This window comes from Equus quagga, chromosome 9, assembly GCF_021613505.1.
Source record: "Equus quagga isolate Etosha38 chromosome 9, UCLA_HA_Equagga_1.0, whole genome shotgun sequence".
Classification (NCBI taxonomy): domain Eukaryota; kingdom Metazoa; phylum Chordata; class Mammalia; order Perissodactyla; family Equidae; genus Equus; species Equus quagga.
Genome location: NC_060275.1, coordinates 14,370,174 through 14,389,348, shown reverse-complemented (window position 1 = coordinate 14,389,348; position 19,175 = coordinate 14,370,174). Strand labels below are relative to the sequence as shown.

Here is a 19,175-nt window from a genome sequence, read left to right as displayed (position 1 = left end):
TATAGGAACTTAGATTAAAAAGCCTAATCATGTTTTGATGCAGAAAATAAGAATGCTACAACTGGATCATTCACTTTATGATTCCCTAAACTGTAAATATATGCTATATTCCCTACAAAATAAATCCCAAATTAGGGACTGACTTGACAGAGAAATGAATACCTACACTTTGTCACTTCTCTGAATGTCTATTAATGACGCTAAGTAACCCATTACTTTATAGACTGATACAGTGACTACCAGGCAAAAAGAAAAACTAACAAAACCAACTTACGACTTACTTTTCGCTTTCGCCTAGCCACTTAGAAACAAGGTCAGAGGAAGATATTGAAAAAAAGGTTGAGTTGTTTGCTTCCGTTGCTACAGCTTTGGCTAAATAGGACTTTCCTGTTCCAGGTGGCCCAAATAACAGGATTCCCCTCCAAGGCGTCCTCTTGCCTAAATTTGCATTAGAAAAATAACACAGAAGTTCAAGACTCTTAATTTCAGTTCCCAGAGATATCATTCATACTGGAGAATACTGTGAAGAGGTTTTCACTCTAAAGCTATCAGTAGAATAAAACATTTTTAAAAATAAGTCTATAGTTAAGTATATCTTAAATGTATTTTATTTGCTTTTTCTAGAGACCACTTTGTCATAACTGTTTACACAGATATAATCCTTCTAACAGGAAGTTCATTTGCTTGCTCACTCATTCATTCAACCAATATGTATCGAAACCACAATGTGTAGACAGAGAACCATGAATACAAAGAGATCTGTGCTCTGCGGGCTTACACTCTAGTGGACGAAAGAGAGTTCAATTAAAAGGCACTTCCTGATCATCTACTGTGTGCACTGCTCAGTATCAGAATCTTGGAGGAGAAACTACATCCACAGGGGAAAGACAGCTGGAAATATTTTCTTTTAAATATTTACGAATTTTGGAGGAGTGAAACTAACAGTTTGGCTGACCTCTCATGGAGTTCAATTCAATTCTTGATTCCACAAGGAAGCACAGGTTCACAGGTTATTATTATGGGTAGCATGTTCTCATTCAAATGGCTAGGTAATGAGAAGGGGATTCTACCTGAAATCCTAATTTCGCCAACATATAACAAGTGAAGAAATCAACTCTTTGTGTCTTGATTTAGCTAATGGGAAATTATAATGCTGCCTAAAATGAACTAGGCTGGGTTTTACCTAGAAATAAAATATCAAATATACACTTTAAAAATTGCTAGGTGCAAACTGTGGATTGGCACATGGTGTCTGCAAAGAATGATATGCAAACGACCAATAACAAAACTAAATGTTGTTATATTTACTGTTATGAAAGCCTCAACTTTTACTTGAATTCTATTTTCCTACTTTAAACGTCTGCAATTTTACGTCAGTGTTCCTTTAAATGTGGTATATATGCCACTGGTGGCTGAAGTGCTTTTAGGTGATACACAAATACTTTTTATTTAAACAATTTTTTAAATATGTATTAAAGAAATACTAATTTTTCCATTTATAGTAGATACAAAGCAGTCTTTTAAAATAAAATTACTAAGTAAAAATAGGTGAGATGATTTAAAAGTTCAAATATGGGTAAAACAATCTATGGTGTTAAAAGTCAAGAGAGTGATTACCTCTGGGTAGGAAAGAGGCAGACAGAGATTTCTGTGTTACTCACAGTATGTTTTGATCTGGTTGATTACATAGGTTTATATACTTTGTGATAATTTATGAAGCTGAACACTTACTGGTTCCTGCATGTCTCTCTGTATTTATGCTACACTTCAATAAAAAGTTAACTCTAAAAGTGAGTGATTTAAAGGTAAATACTTAAAAAATAATGGTACACATACATGGAAACATTCATGAAGATGATACATACATGACTCATGTTTGGGAAACACTGGTATAAGTAATATAACACAAAATGAGTTCAACTATATTTGGACTTTTACAGGATTATGACGTCAACTTTAATACTATTAGTTTCATGTTCCTGAAGTTAGGCTGTAAGTCATACCTCAAGCTAAGTGGACAATGGGTGGCCCATGGGTTCTTTGCTCTTCATCACTGCTGTATATGATATCACTGTCTGGACCTGTTCAGTTTGAGGCCAACATCACAGATTTGCTCTCTACATAAACTAGCTTGTTTTTAAAAGGAAAAACCTTTGTCTCACTGTCAGATTGGGGCTATAGCCATATCACAAACACTGGCTCTCAGTAACACAAAGGACAATGTGAAACAATGGTTCGGCCCAGACAAATGACTTACTGCTGGAGCCGTAACTTCAACTACACCCAGATGGTGGGTTAGCAATATTCTCCTTACAGTCATAATGAGCTGTCCTTCCACTCCTCGGGGATATGTACTTTATCTGAGACTCATCTGTTAAATAATTCTTACTCCTCTTTTTAAGAAATGGAAATCCTCTTATAAAACTAGTACACGTCCTTTGCAAAAAATTGAGATGAAAGTCAAAAGCAAAAATCACTCATAATCTGATCTCCTAGGCATACATTAACATTGTAATGTCAATCTGTCTACACTTACTCCTCAGCACACACATTTATTTAACATGGAATCATACCACACATATTTTATACCTTGCTTTTTGATCTTTACAACATATGTGGACATTCTTCCATGTCAAATATAATGTAGAGGTAAACCATATTTTAATGAGTGACAGCAGCCCAGTGCATGTCGATGATTTACTCTATGCCCCACTGGCTGACGTTGAGGTTATACTTCAATATACATACTACAAATATGTACGATGTATATGGAATAAATATTTTCGTGTAAAGGCATATCACCAACTTTTAACAGAATTTAAGGTTATAACTCAGGATATGGTGACCCGAATTCATATTGCTTTGACTCAGTCATCAATGCATTTTTAAAAAAAATCACCAAAAAATTATTTAAAAGTCGTCTCACCTGTAAAAAGATGAGGAAATTTAATAGGCAATATCACAGCCTCTTTAAGAGCTTCTTTGGCTCCTTCAAGACCAGCAACATCGTTCCATTTCACATTTGGTCGCTCTATAACAATGGCACCTACAAAAAATTATGTCATCTCTAAATTAAGGAGGACTATTCCATCAAATTTAGAAGACAACATGAAACAGTGACGTTAAAGAAATGCATGATAAAATTGTCTGGAAAAGTTATACATTAAAAACCTTTTTGAAACAGTGTGAAGAGGAAGGAATTGTTAGAGAGTAGTCAGGAGGAGTCAGGAAGCTGGGGTGGGAGGCTACACAACCTAGGGTAAATCACTTAACTTTTGTATTTCCACGTCCTCACTGTGAAATGAAAATAACACCATCTGCCCAAACTACTCAGACAGGTTAGGGTGAGGATCGAGTGACATAATGAACATCAGAGTGCTTGGAAAAGCACCAAACATTACATAAATGAGTCGTAATGTTTGAATACACTGATTCTGGAGTATCCAAAGGACTTGTTCAATGAAACCGACGTACTACTACTTCTTTTAGCCAAAAGACACAGTGATCTAATGCTCTCCTCAACCACAGGAAGAACATATACTTAACAACTTTAACTGAAGACAGACAGACAGACAGACAGATGGATAGATGAAGAGAAGGGATAAGGGAGGGTGGAGGAAGGAAGAGAAGACAAGGGGATGATGGAGAAGAGAGAGAAAACATCCTTTTGTAGATTTGCAACACTTTTCTGAGATTTGCCAAATTTCCTGTTTGGCTTCTAAACAGACCTATTTGCAACTTTTGTACATTAACAAAGCTACTTAAATGATTTCATTTTTGAACAAATACATTCAAAAGCCACTGCAATTATTGCAGTTAAGAGTCTACAAAATACTTCTTTTACTATAGCTTATTGGCAAAACTTTCTAGTTATCTTTTATCAAAAGCTTTTCCAATTTTCCAGTATACAGAAAAGTCCTCAACTACAAACTACTAAGCAGCCTGTTCTAAGGTGATGTGTAATTGTTTTAAGTATAACGAGATATCACCACTTACACAATCTACTGATTACCCATGAAATTAGTTTTATGGGTATTTCTTCTCGTGAGGAAAGATCATCTATTTATTCTAAGAGTAATTATGCTCTGCAACTTACTTCCCTTCTTTAAATTATGAAAATCTTTAGCTATAGGTGAAAATTAAATGAAACCATAAACACCTTTTTTCATCTGAAAGGTCAGACTAAGTATAAATTAAGAAAAAAGCCAATTCGCTTTCTTGTCTACATTCCATTCAGATTAACAACCCTACACAAGAAAACACTTGCATCATCTGATAGGATTTTGTTTCAGTTAAACAAAAGTAAATTTACTTCATATACAAGTGTCATCTGATGAGTAAACATTTTTGCTATAAATTTTCTAAATATGTCATAATTTATCTTCACAGTGAACTAATACTTTTCTCCTTAAGAGTTTAAAGGTGACTTTGGAATGTTTTGTAATGAAAGATTATTTAAGAAAAGTAGTACTAATTACTAGATATTGCTTAATGGTTTGTAAAATTACAAAGGGGGGGAGAGATTATTGGAGAATAAAAGCCAAACAATTTGATTGTTTCCAATTACATAAATTTGTCAAGTCTTTGACTACGCTATTACACGAATATGTTATCTAACCTCAAAAAAAAGCCACTGAATATCAAATTTAGCTAACAGAAAAATCATAAACTTTTTAATTTTAACAATCAAATATTACATTTAATGTCATAACTTAAAACGGAAGTAAAAAATTTAAAATACTGTTTCAGGAAAAAAGAGTAAAGATTCAAAAAAGGATAATATACAATGAAATCCATCAGCAAACCATTAAATTAAAGGATGGAAAAAAGGGACTTTCAGAATATGAAAGGCTAGGACTCCTTTCATAGTGTACTTCATCCTGAAATTCCAAATAAATTTCCTCATTTAAATGTCTCAAGCATTTCTATTTTTATATATTTCTGGTCCTTATCATTACTGATTTTTAAAGAAAAATATTCTTACTAAAAATCTTTTCAAAATCAAAAAATACAATCCGATTTTTCTTTGGCAGACAGGGCCAGAGAGAAGGGGAACAAAAGCAAAAGAACAGACAGAAAACAGCTTTTTGCCTTACCACTGAAATAAGGCGAGCTGGCACGGACCACTGGGTTGCCCATGAACACTTACTGAGTACAAAGTGTATGCGCACACTACCCCAGGCAGTGGTGGTGCAGCCGTGGAAACTCAGTTTCTGCCCTTGGACTACATCCACCATTGAAGAAACGTAAAAATATTCTCATTAACTGTAGTGTTTTCAAGACACTATCCTTATAGGATTCTCCTGTACATGCCAGTGGGGTTGGTAAGAGAGAAATATTACCAAAACGAAGAGACTAGTATAGGAAGGTTAAAGGTCTCGCCAAGCTAGGTATATCCACCCTTCACTACCCAAGGCTGAGCCTACATAACAGAAACCCTTCCCAGTTATGTATTCTATTCGGCAAGGTTCAGATTAACAAAATACACACTACCAATGACTGAGCATAAAATTCACTTGAAAAATCATTAGCTAACATCCTAAAGAACAATCAAACCCAGTAACTAAAGAAACCAGCAATTAAATAGATGGCTTTTTAGATACTCAGAGCTACCATTTATTGAGTCCCTAGAATTTGTCAGATATAATATTAGGCATTTTTACATTGTGATTCATTTTTTATAGCCCCGAAAGGAAGATAGTATTAATTTCCATTTTAGAGCTGGGGTCTCAGACTCTGAGAGGTTAAGGAACCTGCTCAAGATGAGACAGCTTTTAAGTAGCCGATCCTAGAATGAAATCTGGATCTGAACAGAGCCAAAATCTATGCCCCCTCCATCATGCCACTACACTATAGCAGAGAATGAAAGGGCTTTTATAGATGTGAAAGTTAAAAACAGAAAGGAGAAAGAGATAAATGTAATTGGGAACACTGAAATAGGATAAAAACGATGAGGAAGAGCAGGTAGGAAACACGAAATAAACCATCAATGAATAAGCTACCACAGCAGCAATAAAAGCCAAGTGTGAGTCTTAATTCATTCTGTTCCTGACAGTTAGAAAATTTTCATACCATCAGATTTCATAGTGTGTTAATAGTATAAATGCTACCTTCTCTAAAAGGGGGCAAATAAGACAAAATGAAAAAGATTAAGTTGACTGACAGATTTTTTAAGGCAGATATAAACCAAAATGATATTTTTACTGCATGAAAAAAGCCAACCCTTTAGATAACCTAGAGAGCAAATCCTATGAAAATGGTCTCAACATAGCCAGCATGAGACCACTGGGAACCAAAGCCAGTTCTTGAACCTCATTTAAATACGGGGGGGAAAAACAATTCAAATAGACAATTCGCTATGAGTTTTTTTAATAAGATAGTAAATTTAAAAATGAAATCTAAAGCAACCTTGAAGTTGATTCTGTAGTTTCTTTTTTTCAGGATCATCAGATTCTCCTTCCCCATCACTGTCATTCCTAATAAAAAAAATTTAATATATTCAAATGATCACTCATTGCTATCAAAATAAGGCAAAAATGAAGGAAAGATTAACCTAAAATATCTGTAATTTAAGTGTCAAAACAAGACATTCACATAAAAGTTATGCATATTTTATTATTTTTAAGAATATATTAAATAAACTAGTAACCAGGCATATTATCCATCAAAACGGAATCATGAACAGGAAAGGGACAAAAAGACCAGAATGAAGTCAGGAACTAGCTCCAAATTCCTATGACATACCCATGTATGTAGGAATTCATAAATGCATGCTCCACACCTCACTCCACAAAAGAGTTAAGATGAATTACAGGACAGTTGTAAACACCAACAATAAAAACAACAGGACCAGGCAAACTATATATTAGAACAAGAAGCCATAACTAGGAGGAAAAACCCAGAGTATTAATTATTTAAGGTACAAAGGTCTCTAACCCTTAGTCTGGGGGTTCCAAAGGATGGATGAAGCTTCTGATGAAAATGAACTGAGCCCAAGGAACAAGAAGATCAACCCAGACATTTCATATCTAGGAATTTATTCTGAGGAAATAATTTAAAATGAGTTCAAGGACTTGACTATAAGGATAATCATGCCCATACTGTTCACAACAGGGAAAAAAATCAGAAATAACGTATGTTCAATTATAGGGACTGGCATACAATAGAATACACTGAAATCTCTCAAAACAATGTTGTAGAAATATTTTATTAGAAGATGTTCATGATACAAGGTTGAATGAAAAAATGACCAAGAAAAAATACAGCATTACATCATTTTTTACATGTAAGACATAGAGGGAGATAAAAAGCTGGACAGATTTTATCCCCAAATGGGATTGCCTTGATTTTCATGGGATGGTGGGGCTATGGGTGAGGTAGAGACTGCAAACTCATTCATTGACATCCACTCTGACCTCCTTCTACCATGCTTTCTTGCACAGCAAAGGTTGTACTTATAAAAACTGCCCTTCTGAGTCTCCCTTGAAGCTAGGGCTCCAGCTGAAACCAAAGTTCCTCCAAGAAGGTGGAAGCAACGACTGAGGTGGGGGCTGCACGCAAGATCACACCTGCTGACGAAAGCAGTGGCTTTGCCAAGGGAGCTGTGACAGAGGTCCTACTGGGAGGGAAGTCGGCAGCAGTGGGATCCCTACCAGAACAATCCTGGTGGAGTTGGGCGTTTCTCCTAGCAATACGGAATCCAAGCTTGATTCTCCAGCTACCAAAGTCTGTAAGGTAATACCTTACAATAAATCCCTTTTTGCTTAAAGTAGCCCAGGTGGGTCCTGCTATTCAATACAAGAGAACTGGCACCCCCGCTGCTAGGTAGCCATCTCAGGAGGGAACACTACAGGGTCTTCAAGCAAGACTGGAAGAGCCTCAACGCACAGGGAGGAGAGGACGTTTCTGCTGGGAAGGGAGTCTCGGGGAGAGCTGGGGATTCAGGCACTAGAGGTCAACTGAATTCTTCCCAATAGTTTCATTTCAACTTTAGAGTCCCAGTCTTCCAATAAATGTCCCAATTTTCACATAGGAAACCTGGTGAAGTGGAACCTATGTTGAAATTCAATAATCCACAAGATCAGCTAGGGTCTGATTTTTGTTATGTCAGTGCTGTAGCTGCAGAAGATAAAATAGCCTTGGTGTCACAGGAACTCCTGGGCCCTGACCATGTCTTGAACAAAGAATATAAAACCTTGAGCTTATAATTTTCTTCAAACTCTCCCATGTAGTTTGAAGTAGCCAGTCAACTCTAGTTCTTACATTCCTCATAGTCTTCAAAATGGCCTATGGTAGTAGCCACAAAGCCCCCAAAGCACTGTCTTCAAGGCACTCTACTTCTGGTGACCCACAGGGGGTCAGCTAAGTCACCTTGTTCCACTGGGTCCCCTGAAATCTGAGTATCACATCATCTAAAGCTAATCAGAACCTCCTGTCCTCAAATCCAACCAGGTCAGTAACTCTATCCCGCAGTCTCATTTTCTTAGAGTGTGTCATCACCTGGAACCATTTCTGGCACCAATCAGTAGAATGGTCATAGGATCTGGGTACAATATGCTCCCACTGGCATGCACATATTAGGTGATGAATAAACAAATTTTGCATCTGTAAGTGACATATTCCCCATCTAGGAAGACATTCCAAAAGTGGGGTTTGACGTTTATAAATTATGCTGTGTTGCTTTACAATGACAAAATAAAAGCAAATCTAATGCAAAGCCACACTGAAAAACTTTACATAAGATATCCCCCAAAATTATTTACATTATTGGAATTATTTTTCATTTTGTCCAATGTGGTTAGTACTAAGAGTCAACAGTACTAGTCAAAGATTTAGTTCATGGATCACTCCCACAATTTTTAAACTTCAATATTACATAATGGCTAGAGGGTAAAGAATTGAGTACCATTCCTACAAATGTTTTTTCCTACTACTACCAAGTGGCCATGGAGGGTCAGTTGAGTTATATCATCCCCTAAGCTTGATAAACCAGGGGTTGGCAAACTTTCTCTGTAAAGGACCAGACAGTAAATATTTTAGGTTTTGTGTGCTATACAATTTCTGTTGCGATTATCCAACTTTCTTGTTGTAGCACAAAAGCAGCCAGAGACGATCCACCGATGAGACGTAAACGAATGGGTGAGGTGGCTGTGCTCCGATAAAACTTGATTTACAAAAAGAAGCAGCAGGTCAAATTTGGCCTATGAGTCATGGCTTGCCAACACCCAGTTTAAACAAAAGAAATTTATTTCACAAATTAAATTAAATTTTATCTTTTAATTAGATACAATAAAATCTAACACTCTGAAATACATACCCCTTCTCATCAGCTGGACTCGGCTGTCCCTCTTTCACTGGCTTCTGTGGTTTTTTCTCTTTCTTTTTCAGGTACTCCTTTAGTTTTTCTGCTCTATCAAGATATTCTGTACACTTTGCCCTGATACTCTGCTTGGCTTTATCACCCTGTGCTTCATCTATTGAAGGGAGATGAGAGAGATTTTTTCATTAGTATTACACAGACAGGTTTAAACTCTCACATGTATTTTTTAAACAAGGAAAATGTGTTTTGGGGGCGGGAGGAAGATCATCTCTAGCTCACTGGAACCAATGATTCTCAATTCTTCTCTATTCTTCCTCTAGCAGGGTAGGAGGCCACTGGTGGGTGTGAGTCAGAAACAGATCTCAGCAAGACACTAGGATATTTGAAGTTAATGCTAAATAATGAGAAGAAATTATTTAATATTCTGTGGCTTTCATACTCTTCCCTTACGTTTTGCACACTTGAAAAATGCTTGTCATACAAAATCAATTACAAGACAGAAATAAACAAAGCAATATTAACTATTTTCATTGAGGTCTACATGAGCTTCATTTCAGAGTATAAAAAGCGATAGGAATCCCATATGCATACCATCAGTATAGTAATTTTACTGCATGAGGGCCCCTGGGAGGGTTGTTTCAAAGCAGACTTCAGCAATATACGCAGTGCGTGGGATTACCCCACACATCTGATATGTTATGATTCATTCTCAGTTTTACTTTAATTTGACAGAAAAATCTCAAAATTAAATGGAGAAGCTCAAAAGAAAATGCTACACTATCCAACTGCTAAAATTTTTATTTAAAAATAACTTTAAGTTTACCAGAAAGACATCTTTTTTAACGTTTTATTTCACCTATGTTCAGCATTAGGTTTAAGATATACAAAGGCAGGAATTTTTACCCATTTTCCCCTCACTGCTGTATCACAGGGCCTAGAACACAGTCTGGCGCATGGTAAACACTCAATACATATTTGGAAAATACACACACAAAATGTTTCCTGACCTATTTTTAAAATAGACTATTTTCACACAGGTGCTTAGAAAACAAAGAAGTTCAGATTACATAATCTGGGTACATTATGAATAAAATAAAAACTTATTTCCATTGACTACATGACATTTTAATATGTTTAGGCGTACAAAGTAATAACTATGATATCTGTGCACATTTGTTAGCTGAGTACCTAAAACTTGTCTAGCTGAGTACTAGAAAGCCAGTGGAGTTTTTTTTTTTTTTTTGCAAATTGACGGTTTACAATTTTCTGGCATTGTATTTCAATTTTTATGAATGGAATAGAATAATTTTTTCTTTTAGTGTTTTTAAATAAAAACAAACTATAGCCTTACATTTAACTACGTGGAGAAAATACTGCACAGCATGTTGGTAGAGCTGAAGGGCTTCCTCATAGTTCCCAGCTTTGTCTTCCTGGGCTGCTTTGCTAGCAAGATCTATTGCCTTCTGTTTGAAAGGAGGCAAAGTCATACCATCAAAATCAAAGCACAAGCATACATTTGAAATAAATAATCATATGGAAAGTTTTTTTTAATAAAATCAACTTTAAAATAAACCCATCTTTTTTTCTAAGTCACAATAGCATTTTATCATAAATTATAACTATTTATAAATTACAAGTTACATCTGTTACGGGTAAATGCTATCTGAATATGACATTATCTAGTACTAATCACTAAGATTCTCACATCATTTTCACTCAACAAAAGTCAAGCTTAGGGCTAGTAAGGAATAAGTGAATACCTGAAAATTCAAGTTAAGATGCATTTAGAGAAATTCTGAAAAATCCAATGCTGCTATATCTAAAGCATGCAACAACAGTAACATGTAAATAGTAACATGTAAATCCCCCCTTCAGAAGGAATGGGGCAATGAAATATCAAGAATTGGAAAAATACCCAAATCTTTTAACCCAGTAATGAACTAAAAGGTTTATGAGCAAAGACAGTAACCAGAAAGGTGTTTACAAAAACCAACCGTGGTACCTTTAATTTTAAACACCAAAAAGATGTCACCAAATGGAATAGTACAGGCTCATTAAAATACTATTAGGAAACATTTGTAATGACATGGAAAATGTTTATAACGGAAGTTTTTTAAAAGCAGGATACAATTTTTCTACGTACCACAAGTTCAACTATTCGAAACAACAGTAAAAAAAAGAAAAAGCACAGGAAGAAGATGGGGAGGAAACTGAACAGAGTTTATTTTTGATAAGACAATTTTTTCATTTTCTACTTTTTCACATCTTCTGAAAACATCCATAAGGAACATGGACTACGTCTGTAGTCCTAAAAAAACAAACTCCCAGAAATAGATCTATACAAATACGTCCAAGTGATTTTTGACAAAGATGCAAAAGCAAGTCAACCGTGGTAGGATAGGCTTTTTAAGAAATGTCCCCCATATCCATTGCAGCATTATTTACAATAGTTAAGATATGGAAACAACATAAGTGTCCACTGATGGACAAATGGATAAAGATGTGGTATAGGTATATAGTGGAATACTACTCAGCCATAAAAAAGAATGGAATCTTGCAATCTGTGACAATATGAATGGACCTTGAGGGTATTATGCTAAGTGCAATAAGTCACATGGAGAAAGACAAATACTCATTTCACTCATATGTGGAATCTAAAGAAAACAAAACAAATGAACATCAAAATAAAAACAAAAATAAACTCACAGATACAGAGAACAGATTGATGATTACCAATGGGGAAGGAGATTGCGGGGAGGGCAAAATGGGTGAAGGGGTGTCAACTGTATGGTGATGGATGGTAACTAGACTTCTGGTGTGGATCACTTTGCAGTGTATACAGATGTCGAATTATAATGTACATTTGAAACTTACATAACGGTATACATCAATTTTACCTCAATTAAAAAAAATTGTAGGAGCTAATGGACATCCATAAGCCAGGGCAGGAGGTAAAAAAAGAGAACCTTAACCTAAACCTCAGAGTTTGTATAAAAATTAACTCAAAATGGATCATGGACTTAAAAAATCTCCAGCATCTAGGGCTAGGCAAAGAAAGAGTTCTTAGACTTGACATCAAAATCACAACATATAAAAGGAAAAAATGTAAATTGGACCTCGTCAAACTTAAAAACTTTTGGTTTGTAAAAAATCCTATTAGAAGGATGAAAACTCAAGCTACAACCTGGAAGAAATATTTGCAAACCACACATCCAGCAACGGAAAAGTATCTGGAATATATTAAAATCTCTCAAAACTCAAACTAAAAAGGAATCCAAGCAGGAAATGGGCTAAAGACATGAATAGACATTTTACCAAAGAGGATATACAGATGGCAAATATGCACATGAAAAGATGTTCAACATCATCAGCCAGGAGGGAAATGCAAAGTAAAACCACAATGAGATGCCACTACAGGTCCATCAGACTGGCTAAGATAAAACGGTGCCAATACCAAAAGCTGGTGAGGATACAGAGACTGGGATCACACATTGCTGGTAGGATGTAAAACGGCACAGCTACTCTGGGAAACTGGTTTGTTTGTTTTTTACAAACCTAAACATGCAACTACCATCTGAACCAGCAAATGCACTGTTGGGCACTTCTCTCAAAGCAATAAAGACTCATGTTCACACAAATACTTGTACATGAATGTTCCAGATATCCTTCAGTGACTGCATGGTTAAACAAACTGGTACATCCACACCGTGGAGAATTAGTAACAAAAAGGAAAGAACTACTGAAACACACAACTTGGATGAATCTTGAGGGAATTATGCTAAGTGAAAAGAACCAATCCCAAAAGGTTACACAGTGTATGATTCCATTTATATAACCTTCTCAAAGTGACAAAACCAGAGATGGAGAACAGATTAGTATTGTCAGGGGTTAGGGATGGCAGAGGGAAGAGAAAGAGCTGACTGTGGTTATAGAAGGGCAACAGGAGGGATCCCTGTGCATAGGACTATTCCGTATCAAGACTGTGGCTGGGGATATACAGGACCTCACTCATGTGACAGACCCTAAAGCCCATACAGCAATCGGTGAACGGCACACTGATGGCTTCCCATTGCAAACAATAAAACCCAAATGCTGGGTCATGGTCTGCAAGGCCTTAGGTGACCTGGGCCGTGGCATCTGGGTCTCACCTGAAACCTTCTAGTCCTCCTTCACTCAGGCAGCCTGTGCACTGTTCATCCCTCTGTCTAGACTGTTCTTCCCCAGATGGATGCATGATGGTCTCCTTTTCAGTCATAGTTCAAAGGGCAAGACCTCAGAGTGGCCCTCCCTAATGTTCTTTTCTAAAAACTGCTCTCTACTCCTGCTTTCAGCTCTCCCCTCACCCCTGCACTCTTATCCCACCATCATGTTTGTCATTATGTTTACCTATCTACCCACTTACTGGCTAGCTCCTTTAATACACAAGTAAGCTCCACACAAGGACAGGGACTTCACCTGGAGCACTGCTTTAACCCCAGAGCCTGAACAACGTCTGCCATACAATGGGTGCTCAAGAAAATTGTTGAACAAATGAAAAAAATCCCCCATTGCTTTCTCAAAATCTTCTTCCTTTTGGTTTATTCCACCTCTGTTATCTCTAACAACAATTTCTCTCCACTGGATATTTCCATCGGCACACAAACAGCCCTCCTTCAGAAATCCTTCCTTGACACTAAAACACTCTTCAGCTTAGTTCCATTTCTCTGCTACCCTTAGGAGCCCACATCTCACCAGAGCAGCCCCTACTCTCTTGCCAGTTCCTTTTTCCTCACTTACCCTCAGCCCAGCCCACCTGGGCTTCCGTCCCTTATCATATCAATAAAACTGCTTATATCCAGGTTCTCCATGATGCCAGATCCAAAGGCCAGCTCGCTCTGTCTTCTTCTAGATGTCCCGACAATACAAATGATTACTCCCATGCTGAACCTTGCCCTCTGCTGAGCTCCCAAGCAGGACTTTCCTGATTGGTTTTCCTCCCACCTCTCTGACAGCTCAGTCCCCTTCCCCATTCTGCCTCTGGTACAGGACGCTGAAATACTAAGGTTCCTCAGCATTTGGCCTAGGGTTCACTTCTTTCTGTTTACTCCCTCCCTTCGAGATCTGTTTTCAAGATTTAAGCTAATTATCTTTAGGCTGATGACTCCCAAATGTACTCAATTTTAAAATTCATCCCTCTTCTGTTTAAAAATCTTTCCAGAGGCTTGTTTCTCTGTGCGTGGGTTTTGTTTTGTTTTCTTTTGGCTTGTAGTCTCCGACTGCAATGTAAGCTCCACGAGGACAGGAGTGATGTCTGTTGTATTCGCTGTTTTATATTCCAGAGTATAGCACAGTGGCTGGCACAAGGCTGAAGGAATATACTACACAGGATCAGTAAGGATCCAGTCATTAATGTGGCAGTACAAAGGGTGGGAATAGCTGTGCTGTCCTTTTCAGATTAGGAGACCACAACATGTCCACACTAGAAAACTCTGGGAAACTGGGTAAATTCTAAAGTCACCTATCCCAGGAAGAAAGATGTCCCAGCCCATATTTGTCTAGGCTAATTCTTTCCCCTATGCTCTAGAGCCGATCCCCACCTTCCTCCTCTGATATTTACCCCATCCATGATATCCCACTCTACTGTTCTCCCCAGTCCAACCTTTCCCTTTTCTGGGGGCCTTCCTCAGCACAAAAGTAATGGAAGTCCTATCTTAGACTCATAGCCACAAAACATGAACTAAAACACACCAGCTCTCCCCAGTTCCTAGGTTCCCCTCTAGCTACTACCTTACCTCCTCACCCCCACAGCAAAGTCCCAAAGAGAACCCCAAGTTCATCTCAGGTTCTTGACTCCTCCCACAGCAATGCTTCCTGCTCCCTGACTGCCAAATCTCACACTTACCTAACGCCCCCTCTGCAGCCTTTAACCCAATCACAGACACCTGGACGCGGCCTCCTCCTCTGGCCTTCACGGCACCATTCCATCCTGGCTTTACTCTCGTCTGTGTAATGATTCTTTTCAGGCTCCCTTTTCTCTCTCCTTAAATGCCGACATGCCATAGCATTTCTGTCTTGGTCCTTGTTTTTCCTCATTCTATAAACTCTCCAAGATGCCCACAACCTCTGCTACCATCTGTCTGCTAGTAATCCCAAATCTTTATTTCCAGCCCAGCCTTCTCTCTCTAGTTCTAACACATATGTATCCAACTGCTCATTGGACATTTCCACTTGACTGTCCCCACAGGCATTTCAAATTCAAGAAGTTCCAGAGCATCCTGGCCCCAAATACGCCCCATCTCTTATAATTCCAGAACCCATTCCTACCCACTCAGCTATCCAATCTAGGAATCTAGGGGAAAACCCAGACTCCTCCTCCTCTCTCACTTTCTAAATGCAGATACAAGCCTGACTAGACTTCCTCTTCAACTGTGTCTGATCAATCCCTTCTTCTTTATTCTAATGGGTACCAAAGTATGTCGGCCCTCACCATCTCCCATCATACAGAACCCTGCCTAACTAGTCTCCCTGCTTCCAAGCTCACTAACAGTCAAGACATCCACTGTACACACATGAGAGTTTCATTCTCAAACAAAAACCTGAGCATATTACCTTCTATGACTCCCCATCTACAGCACGATGAGGACCAATCATCTATGTGTGGCACACACCACTCCTCATGATATGGCCTAACTGTGCTCATCCCCCACCTTTCACACCCAGTTCCAGTCATAACAAACTACCAAGACAATGGAGACAACTCAGTTGTCACACCTTCATATACAGTGCACTCTCCACATGGAATACCCCATGCCACTCTTTCCCTGTAAAACTCCAGCTTCTCCAAGATTCAGCAGTCATGGTGCCCCCGGCTGCAAAGCCCTCCCCAACCCTCCAGGAAGCCTATTCCTATGCTTTCTCTAGATTTCCACTGCCTCTTGCACATTCTTCCAAAGGTCACACAGTGTCCTATTAGCCACTTTATATGTCTGTTTTCATATCAGAATATAAACCCTTACAAGTCAAGGGTCATATATTTCTTTCATGTTTCCCCAAGACTTAGCAAAATGCGGGAATAGTGGACACTCAAAAAATATTTAGGACCTAGTAAACTTTGAGCTCTATGCATACTGCATTATTGGCAATTTCTCCCAACCCTCTCCAAGGTTTATTACACTTCTAGACCGAGGCGTATGTTGTTTTTTTCTGCCTGGAACGTGTCCCACTTTCGTGTCCAAGGAGGTATAATTGTGCAGTGAAAAAAAGCACAAACTTGTAAGCAGACAGACTTGGACTCAAAACTATCTCCAACGCTAAACAGCTGCATGTCTCTGGGCAAATCATAACCCTAATGAGCTTCGGCCTCTTATATGGTGAAGATGGAATATTTACCTTGAAAAGCTGTTGTGAGGATTAAATGAGATCACATCAAACACCAGGCAGACAATTCGTGTCAGGAGCTTTCACTTTATCTACACTCACATCACCTCTGCTGTGGAACATTTCTCACTTGTCCTTGAAGAGCTAAATATGCGCTAACCTCTAACTCTATTACAGCATTTATTGCATATATTATAATTTTGATTTTTAGTTATCTGCATTCCTCCATTAGATTATAAGCATCTAGCTACAGGGATTTTTGCCTTGTTCGGTGACAAACTTGTTATTTGAATATTCTTCATGCAAATTTCCTGTTAGAAAGTCGAAAAGGTTGAATGAGAAAGCGCACCTGTGAACTAACCATTAATAGAATTATAACTCAATATCTCTCCCTGTTTAACACATGCAACTATGCCTTTAATATGGGCCAATCTCTAGCTGATTCACTGAAGAACATCCAACGATCCAATTCAAATATGATGCAAACTGATTATAGAATGAAACTGCAAACCTTGCAAAGGAAAAGATATCAGTAAATGGATGAAACTTAAGTAGTAGAATGCCCAAATCACGCGCAAAGTCTTGACAACCGAAAAGCTGGTGGAGTAAAACTAGTCAGTTGACAAACCAAGAAGGATGGTGACAAGATGGGCATTTCAAAAGAAGTCACGTTTCATATCCAAAGGAACAATACTTTTAATCAAATAACCAATACTTTTTCCGAGTATGTTTACTAAAAACACCCTTTCTGAATGGGGTTACAAAAAAAGTGAAGCAGGGGCTGGCCCCGTGGCCGAGTGGTTAAGTTCGCCCGCTCTGCTGCAGGCGGCCCAGTGTTTCGTTGGTTCGAATCCTGGGCGCGGACATGGCACTGCTCATTAAACCACGCTGAGGCAGCGTCCCACATGCCACAACTAGAAGGACACACAACAAAGAATATACAACTATGTACTGGGGGGCTTTGGGGAGAAAAAGGAAAAAATAAAATCTTTAAAAAAAAAAAAAGTGAAGCAAAGATTGTTGTATCTTAGTATTTCACGCTACTCTTTTACCCCAAACTGACCTAGTGGACTGGGAATCCTCGAGGCTGTCACATTCTGAACCCCAATGAAGCCCCAGTTTCATTTTGGGGATGGGAGACACTGTTTTGGAAATTTCTCTTCTGAATGAATTCCATCCCACAGAGGTCTAAGGATTAAGTCTAAAATCTTAAGGTTCCATAATTTATGTACCAAAAAAAAAATCACTCCGTTCACTGCAGTGGGGATGGGGAGGTGGAGCCACAAACGAGTTTAAGAAGACTTTCTGATCTTACACTACATTTTGGGAGCCATAAGACAGTGCACATAAACGCATATGCTCAATGAATTGACGGATTCCTCAGATTCCAAAACTGTTCCCACGTTTATATTCACCTGACAGCTCGAAAAGACGGGCTTTGCTATACCAGCTTCAGAAACTAGGAGAGAACTAGGACCACCCTATTTTCAAGTGGTCCAGACAGTGCTTTGCAAACATTACGTTCTTTCCTCTCTCCCTTACACTACTGGAGCATCTGTGCCACTCGTTCAGAGTTCTGCCCAGTTCAGTTCAACTCAGCTGGTTTGAGAAGAAAAAAACTCCTCAACCAAAGTGAAGTCTCACGAAGGCAACCTGCCCGGGAGACCCCGGAAGCGGACGGAAAACGCCCGACCCTCCCACCCGCCGCTGGGCGCGGGCGCCACCTCCTCCGCCCCGCACCAGGGGCGCGGCCGCTTCCTCCCTCCTCCCCGCCCCCCGTCCCCCGCCCCGCGCCTCCCCTCGGCTCAGACTCTCCAGGGGGCGGGAGAAGAGCAGTGATACCTGGAGGTTGGTCGAGGTGGATGCCATGGCGGAGATACGAGGCGGTTCCCGGGGGAGGAAGGAGGGCAGAGGAGGCCAACAGGGGCCACGTCGAGTCGCGCCCGGTGTTGCCCCAAATGTGCGCAGGCCACTGGCTCTGGGACCCCGAGCGACGGCCTCCCTTTCGGAACTTGTTCCCAAACAACACTACACTCTCAGAGCCACCCGACCCTTTTCCGCAAAACTTCCGCAATACCCAGCCCCTCCGGGCTCTAGTCCCTCCTCTGGCACCAGCACTTCCGCTGTCGTCATCAGTACGCGCGATAGCCAGTCCCCAGCCTTCCCGGTCTCGCCTCAGTCTGGGGCCTCGCGATGCCGGGAGAGATGGCGCTGGAGCTGGCGGAAGTTGTACTGGGCGCAGGCGCATTGCGGCTCCGGCCTTGGGTCTGGGTGGCTGCGGTCAGCTGAGGATTGTTCCTCTTTTTTTCTTTTTCCGGCTGTCTTAACGCTTTGAGATGAGTTATTGGCCTTGGCTCATTTCGCTCCAGGTCATGGAGCATGCTTTGTCGCTCTAATGGTTTTTGAGTAAAAAAAGACATCCCGTCTTCTAGACCCACCGTTTGGACCCGTTACTGTGCTTTATTCACCCCATTTCCTCCTTTGTAAACTGGGGGTAATT

The 19,175-nt window shown here is 39.3% G+C and overlaps 1 protein-coding gene across 1 annotated transcript in view; it reads right to left on the bottom strand.

The window, feature by feature from the left end:
- VPS4B (vacuolar protein sorting 4 homolog B) overlaps positions 1–18,677 on the bottom strand; it is a 28,322-nt gene extending 9,645 nt beyond the window's left edge. The window contains exons 1-6 of the mRNA XM_046671953.1: positions 18,518–18,677; positions 10,671–10,782; positions 9,317–9,473; positions 6,409–6,476; positions 2,927–3,046; positions 282–438 (exon numbers count right to left, since the gene is read on the bottom strand). Coding sequence (XP_046527909.1) covers positions 282–438; positions 2,927–3,046; positions 6,409–6,476; positions 9,317–9,473; positions 10,671–10,782; positions 18,518–18,544 — 641 coding nt within the window. The 5' untranslated portion in view covers positions 18,545–18,677. The remainder of the gene's footprint in view (positions 1–281; positions 439–2,926; positions 3,047–6,408; positions 6,477–9,316; positions 9,474–10,670; positions 10,783–18,517) is intronic.
- Positions 18,678–19,175: the final 498 nt, after the last annotated feature.